The sequence below is a fragment of the Heterodontus francisci genome, unplaced genomic scaffold (genome assembly GCF_036365525.1).
Source record: "Heterodontus francisci isolate sHetFra1 unplaced genomic scaffold, sHetFra1.hap1 HAP1_SCAFFOLD_106, whole genome shotgun sequence".
In the NCBI taxonomy this organism is placed as follows: domain Eukaryota; kingdom Metazoa; phylum Chordata; class Chondrichthyes; order Heterodontiformes; family Heterodontidae; genus Heterodontus; species Heterodontus francisci.
In genome coordinates this window covers 4,639,665-4,647,767 of record NW_027140940.1, presented here as the reverse complement: position 1 = coordinate 4,647,767, position 8,103 = coordinate 4,639,665, and the positions used below count along the sequence as shown (strand labels likewise).

The following is an 8,103-nucleotide window of genomic DNA, read 5'->3' as shown; positions in this document are numbered from 1 at the left end:
CCTTCACTGAATTTTCTGGGCGGCCTTTCATGGACAGACCTGCACAGTTTTCCATTGGTGCCACGGGTGTATTGGAGGGGAAAATATCGCCTTGTTTGTTAAGTGATTTGTAACTAAAACTAATTATTGTCAGACTTGATTATCTCACAGGGCACGGATTATTCTTGAAAGGGGAAGCGTTAACGGATCAGAAGTGAACTAGAATCGGAATTATAAAGTCGGACAGGATTCAAATATTCATCCAAAATGGTACTGCCAACAATTCTACAGATAAAGCACATTTACTACCCTCTTTTGGCAGCTTTTGGTGTCCCTGGTAAGTCAATGTATCCTGTTGTCTAATAGCTGTTGACTATCCTATTGTTAATGATTATGTAGCAGATTCCGATAATGTCCTCATTGCAGAATCATTTCTCCACTGGGATAGGTTGCTGAATATCAGCAGGAGTCCTATCTGTCTGCACTGCCGCTGAGGTGCTGTTTTGGCCGATAGATTCTGGACACAGGGAGCTTAACTTTCATCCCTGTGCTGAGGGAGGACGAGGATGATTTTCCACCACTCCAACAGTCCCTATATCACTGTATCCACAATAATAATCTCACTTGCAACGTTGTTCCCACTATACCGAATGTTGTAAATTCCACCGGCTGCAGCCACCTCCACACAACAGAGCACGTTAAAAGATATTTTGAGAAATAATTACCATTCAGGGAGCCGCTTCCGTTTCCTCGGCTCGCCTTCTGTGGCCAGCAGCTCCATCGGGGAGATTATAAATAGAAAAAAGCCCCGCAACATTTCAGCTCAATGTGATTGATTTTGGATTGGCTGAATGTTTTGTTTGGACCTGTATCATACCAGTATTTATTTTGAAATTATTTTGATTGCTACTGACATCTGATGCTGTTCCCGAGATTCTACTCTCCAAATAAATCAAACAAAGTAATTGTAAAATTCCATCTACTGCTCCATGGGACCGCAGTGGTAATTCCTAAAATTTGGTCGGCGCATCACATGGTACAAGTCTCGGTGGGGGGATGGTTTTAGCGCTCAGCACTGCAATGAAATAGGTATTTGGACGCACGAAAGGTAGTCCATTTATTTACTGACTGCCGAATTTGGATAAGCAAAAGATCCATCCAAGCTTTCTCTTTAAGATGACTTTTCCTCTAACTATACTATCCGTGTGAGTTACCCCAACTTGGCCTGAACCACAGAGAGTCAACGGGGCCTCAATCAAGTGTCAGGGACGATAGTCATGGAAAGTAAATCGGGAGAGTTTTCTGACGGATGACTGATTTCATCCCTTCGGTTTGACATTGTCGACTGTTGTGGGACGACCTGCAACACTGACTACCTTAAGAAGACGGTAGGAACTGTCGATAAAGGTCACCAGAAGAAGTGGTGTCCTGTCACACATGACCAGTCAGTTGTGGGTGTCCCACGATATAGTAAGACCTATTAAGATGTGCTCGTGCAATAACTGTTTGTGTGTGTGTTTCTACATATTCCATTCCCCTAGTTTATTTTGAATATCACGTGTAGCCCTGTGACTCTTAACAAGTAATATTACATTGGCCAAATGCAATCCTCACCCCGTTGAGAAATTAGTGCCTTGATGTCGATGGTGAGGGTTTCTCTCTGCTCTTATTATTGTTTAAAAATAATAGGAACACATCTCAACAACATCCACAGTATGCTGTGAGATTTATCTGAGTGTCCCTCTTATATACCATTTCTACCTTTTTTTTACAGCGAACCTACTGACAATTCTAATTCTCGCCAGAGGAAATTGTGGTCTTTCCAAATGTATCTCTGCCTACATGGTGGCGATGGCAGCAGCAGATCTACTGGTCATGATTTTCAATATAATCCTGTATAACATTTTTAGATATAATTTCCCACATTCCTTCCTGTCCTATACTGCCGTTTGTAAATTCATGATTTACATCAATTCTACTAGCCTACGTATGTCTGTGTGGTTTACAACCTTGTTCACATTTGACAGATTTGTAGCTATATGTTGTCAAAGGTTTAAAACAAAGTATTGCACAGTAAGAAATGTGGCTGTGGCTATAACAGTCTCTGTCCTACTCAGTTTACAGAGCATCCCATATTTCTTTGCATTTCAATCTGAACGAATAATTAACACTATCGATTGGGGTTGTCAACCCAGGCAGGACTTCTTCTCATCACCTGCAGGAGTCGGGTTCTCCTGGTTACAAAGTATTTTAGCGACCTGGATTCCTTTTTCTTTGATATTATTGTTTAATTGTTTGACAGTCAGACAGATTGTTGTTGCAAGTAGAGCGCGCAGGGCATTGCGGGGTCACAGCAGCGAGAACCAGAGTGATCCAGAGATGGAAACTAGAAGGAAAACCATCATTTTACTATTCAGTGTATCGGGCAGTTATATAGTGCTGTGGCTGACAACTATCGTTAGTTTTTTAACTACTGGACTAGCAGATACAGCACATTACCGGGGCGATTATACAGCCCCTGAGTACATCGCCACTGAAACCGGATATATGCTCTTGTATTTGAGTTCCTGTTCAAACACATGTATTTATGCGGCTACACAAACTAAATTCAGGGAAGAGCTAACGTTGATGGTGAAATCTGTTTGGACTTTTAGGGTATTGAGTCAAATAAAGAACAAATAAAATGAAAATTTGCTGTCCTGAAACGAGTTAAATTACAGGCGATGTTTCATTTTAGAATGGCTGTTTTTCTGCTAAGACAAACGCAGATTGTTGTTGTGAAACTGTACAGATATCAGAACATATTTCTTTCACTGCGTGCTGTCTGCATGATGTCGATATCTTTATCTGGATGACCATAATCACTTCCTGGTGCCGATTCAAAGCAAACAGGAATGTTTGATGTTCAGCAGTGAAGTAGAGTATATGGGTGTCAGTGGTAACTGCCTTCGACCTCAGCTACTGGATTGAGAGTCTCAGTTTAATTAACTGATAACCTTTTCTTTATTGAAGAAGCAAAGTTTGACAATCATAGTCATTTTGTAATTCTGATGTAATTTTGATTTGAATGGTGCAGGCTCTGGTCTCCTCATCAGACTCTGAACATCCCCATATGCGACCCTCCCCCGCCCCCACGCCCCTTGTCCTTCGTGCAATAGAACGTGCTCCTGTCTCCTAATAAGTATCTAATGCTGGAAACAGTAGGAACATGACTTGCTAATGTGACGTCAGATTTGTATGTTCATATATATTTATTTAAACTCTCAACTGATCATCCAAATGTTGGAATGTTACCACAAGAGAAAAATCTGTGCGTCCCAATCAGTCCTAGTCGATGTTAACCCTCCACCCAGACAAATAGTTCTAACCACTTTCCCATCTCTATCTCAACGTATCTTTTGCCTATTTTTATTTGACCATCTTTTCAATATAATCTTGAATATTAATATAATTTCTGCCTCTGTTCATTCTACGGACTCACAGCTCTCCATATAAGAAAGTCTCTCCTACCCTTATTTCTAAATCTCTTACGTTAAACCTTCAATCTGTGGCCGTGCTTTACAGATGCTTCAATAGGAACACTCTGCTTCTGTCTATCTTTTCCAATTCCTGCATAACTTAAATCAGCTGGGCAAGCCTCACCTGGACAATGAGAGGAATGTATTTGACAGCTTGGTCACTATCGGAATCATCAGGACATGTGGGAAGACATTCTAATAAAATACTTGCACAGCCCCCATTGATAGATAGCCAGAAAGGGCAGGGATAGCTTGAATAGGAACATAGAAAATAGGAGCAGGAGTATGCCATTCGGCCCTTCGAGTGCGCTGCGCCATTCATTATGATCATGGTTGATCATCCAACTCAGTAACCTGTTTGCGCTTTCTCCCCATATCCTTTGATCCCTTTCACCCCAAGAGCGATATCTAACTCCTTCTTGAAAACATACAATGTTTTGGCCTCAGCTGTTTTCAGTGGCAGCGATTTCCACAGGCTCAGCACTCTCTGGCTGAAGCAATTTCTCCTCATCTCAGTCCTGAAACGTTTACCTCGTATCATTAGAGTGTGATCCCTGGTTCTGGACTCCCCCACAATCGCGAACATCTTTCCTGCATCTACCTTGTCAAGTTCTGTTGGAATTTTATGTGTTTCTATGAATCCCCATTCACTCTTCTGCACTCCAGCGAATATAATCCTAACCGACTCAATCTCTCCTCATATGTCAGTCCCGCCCTCCCAGGAATCAGTCTGGTAATTCTCCGCTGCACTCCCTCTACAGCAAGAACATCCTTCCTCAGATAAGGAGACCAAAACTGCTCACAATATCCCAGATGTGACCTCTCCAAGACCCTGTATAATTGCAGCAAGACATCCCTGCTCATGTACTCATATCCTCTCGCTATGAAGGTCAACATACCATTTGCCTTTTTTACCGCCTGTTGCACCTGCATGCTTACCTTCAGCGACTGGTGTACGAGAACAACCAGGTCTCGTTGGATATTCCCTCTCTCAGTTTATAGCAGTTCAGATAATAATCTATCTTCCTTTTTTTGCTGCCAAAATGGATAACCTCACATTTATCCACATTATTATGCATCTGCGTTGCATTTGCCCACCCACTTAACTTGTCCAAATCACCCTGAAGTCTATCTGTATCCTCCTCACAACTTACCCTGCCACCCAGCTTTGTCTCAGCTGTAAACTTGGAGATTTTACCCTTAGGTCCCTCATCTAAATCATTAATATATATTGTGAATAGCTGGAATCCTAGCACCAATCCCTGTGGTATCCCACTTGTCAATGCCTGCCATTTGTGGAACAGGCTGCATTTGCACATATGCCAGCACTGCGCCACCTAGTGGTTGTGTTGTCAGCAAACGCTGCCAAAATTTAAAGGGATTATGCACCGAAAAAGATGGCCAACACAACAACTAAAGTCACTCACCATCCTGACTTTAAACTATATTACAATTCCTTCACTGTCATTGGGTCAATATCCTGGAACTCCATTCCTAACAGCACTGTGGGTGTACCTACCCCACATGGACTGCAGTGGTTCAGGAACATGTCTCACCACCACCCTCTCAAAGGGCAATTAGGGATGGACAATAAATACTGGCCTTGCCAGCGACACGCACGTCACTCGAACCAATTTTTAAAAATAAATATTCAGCACTGATCCACTTAAGGAGATATTAGGCTAGGTGACCAAAATCTTGGTCAAAGAGGTTGGATTTTGGGAGCGCCTTCAATGAGGAAGAGGAGTTAGTGAGAGGGAGAGGTTTCAGAATGGAATTCCAGAGTTAGGGCCTTGGCAGCTTGAAGGCACGGCCACAAATGGTGGAACGATTCAAATTGGGGATGTGCAAGAGGCCAGAATGACAGGATCGCAGATATTGGAGGATAGTGGAGCTGGAGGACATTGCAGAGATAGGGCAGGGTCATTTGTGGAAGACAATTCCAAACTTCTACCACCCTTTGTGTGCAGAAATATTTCTTAATTTCACTCTTGAAAGGGTTTCAGACTAATGTTCGATTTTTTGACTGCATCCCTCATGCGAGTCTCCCCAGACCAGTCAGAGTAGTTTCTCTCTCCATACCCTTTAGTTCCATTATTATCTTGTAAACTTTGATTTAATTCACCCCTTAACCTTCTAAATTCCAGGGATACAGAGTAACTGTCTGTCTACACTGTCCCATCAAATGCTGCCAAGTCGAGTACAGCCTTGAGCCAGCTACAGAGTAAATCTCGGTCTTCTCTTTTCTATAAAACACTCCCAGGGTAGGTACAGTGTGGGGTTAGATACAGAGTAAAACTGCCTCTATATATGCCTCGCTTTCTTCTCCTCCATTCATTTGGAGAGAGTAACAGTGAGAAAGACAGGCATAGATATATAGAGAGAACAACAGAGAGAGGGAAGGATGGCATTGGGGAGAGAGTACCAGAGAGAAAGAGGAAGAGTTTGGGATGGAGAGTGCTGGTCAGTGATCCTGTAAAGCTGTGTGCAGCAGCCTGGAAGGTACCATGCACGTCCTGTTCCGTGATAAATTATACAAGCCTGTAAAGATTCGTCAAATATTTCAAGGGACGGCTCACGGGAAAAAAAAATGTCCTCGATCAACAAATAAATTTTCATGGGAACGTTGAAGCCTGCTGTGGATTCAGGTTTCTTCCCAGCCTGCAAAAGGAAGTGCACCCTCTGCAGATGTGTCGTCACCAAAAGTAGCCGACTTAAAATGGCAAACAACAGTATGTGCAGTTTTACTGAGGTTCTGAGAGAGCATAGAGCAACAGGTGCAGACACACACAGAGAAACACACAGACACACACACAGAAACACACACTCAGAAACACACACATACAGAAACACACACACACACAGACACACAAACACACAGACACACAGCCACACACAGAGAAACACACACACACAGAAACACACAGACACAGAAACACCCACACACACAAACACACACACAGACACACACACATACGGAAACACACACACACACAGAAACACACAGAGAAACACACAGAGACTGAGAGAAACACACGCACACACAGACACACACACACAGAAACACACAGACACACACACAGAAACACACACTCAGAAACACACACATACGGAAACACACACACACACAGAAACACACACAGAGAAACACACAGAGACGGAGAGAAACACACGCACACACAGACACACACACACAGAAACACACAGACAGAAACACACAGACAGAAACACACACAGAAACACACACACAGGAACACACACACACACACACAGGAACACACACACACAGAAACACACAGAGTGACTGAGGGACAGAGAGCAACAGAAGTATTTTTCAATTTCCAAAAGGAATTCGATGACGTCAATCTTTGATTTCAAAATCTACAATTGATTTTGCATCAATGAATATTTGCAGAAGACATTTCCAAACTAATACCACCTTTTGTGTGGAGAAGTGTTTCCTAACTTCACTCCTGAAATGTCTGCCTCTCATTTTTAGACTATGCTCACTCGTCCCAGACTCCCCAACCTACCGAAATAGTTTTACCCAAGCTACCCCATCAATTCCCTTTAATATCTCAACAACTTTGATCAAATCAGCCCTGATCCACCTAAATTCTAGGGAATACATCCCTGGCTTGCGTAATATCGCCTTGTAGTTTAACCCTTGGAGTCCAGTTATCATTCTGGTTACTCTACACAGCACACAAATGGACATGGACCCCCCAAGTCTCTTTGCACCTTCAGTGTTTCTAGTTTTTCACCATTTATAAAGTACTCTGTTCTGTTCTTTTTTGCTGACATTGAAATCCATCCACCACAGTTTTGCTCATTCACTCAAGACATTAATATCACTTTGTAAATTTATGCTTCTAGCTACACTGCTGACAATGCTGTCTATTTCTGTGTCAATGGCAAACTTGGGTATGTGGCATTCTACATCATCATCTTCAATCATTAATAAATACAGAAAAACTGAGACACACACAGGCTTTGTACCAGCAGACAGGAGTGAATCATTCCATCCTGGTGGTTCTTAATCCCAGATTTATGTTTTTTTGAGAAAAAAATCAGAATTCAAATTCCCAGCAGTTAGTGTGGGATTTGAACTCCTGCATTTTTCAATCATCAGCTCAGGCCTTCAAATTAAAACCATTAAAAAGAGATTCACTTTCCTACTGCTATTGCCTGACTGTCTCAGGTTTTGTATATTGTTCCCTTCATGTGGTGAATTGTAAATACCTTCAATTCTGTGTATTTGCAAGGGACACAAATCAAATTCTCACCTTATCTCATCAACCAGAACCTGCAAGTCCATTCAAACACCCCTATTTCCTGTCTCTGTAAAGATATATCACACTTCCACAATGCAGGAATGTCTGAATGGAAACAGCTTTTGACACATTTCCCAACATGTTTCAGGATGAGAAGCTACTTCCAACTCACAGATTCCCAGCCCCAAATAGTGCTTTAAGGGAGAAAAGGTAACATAGGTGAAATCCCAGGTCTCTCTGGAACTGTACAGTACAAAGGGATCTGGGTGTCCTGGTACATGAATCACAAAATGTTACTATGCAGGTACAGCGAGTGATTAGGAAGGCAAATG

At 42.3% G+C, this 8,103-nt stretch overlaps 1 protein-coding gene across 1 annotated transcript; it reads left to right on the top strand.

Annotated features, from left to right (window-relative positions):
- The first annotated feature begins 246 nt into the window (after nucleotides 1-246).
- On the top strand, nucleotides 247-2,661 carry LOC137361444 (probable G-protein coupled receptor 139). The gene is made up of 2 exons (XM_068026306.1): nucleotides 247-316; nucleotides 1,754-2,661. Exons 1-2 carry the CDS (start codon nucleotides 247-249, stop codon nucleotides 2,659-2,661), a joined length of 978 nt encoding a protein of 325 aa, XP_067882407.1.
- The last annotated feature ends 5,442 nt before the right edge of the window (nucleotides 2,662-8,103 follow it).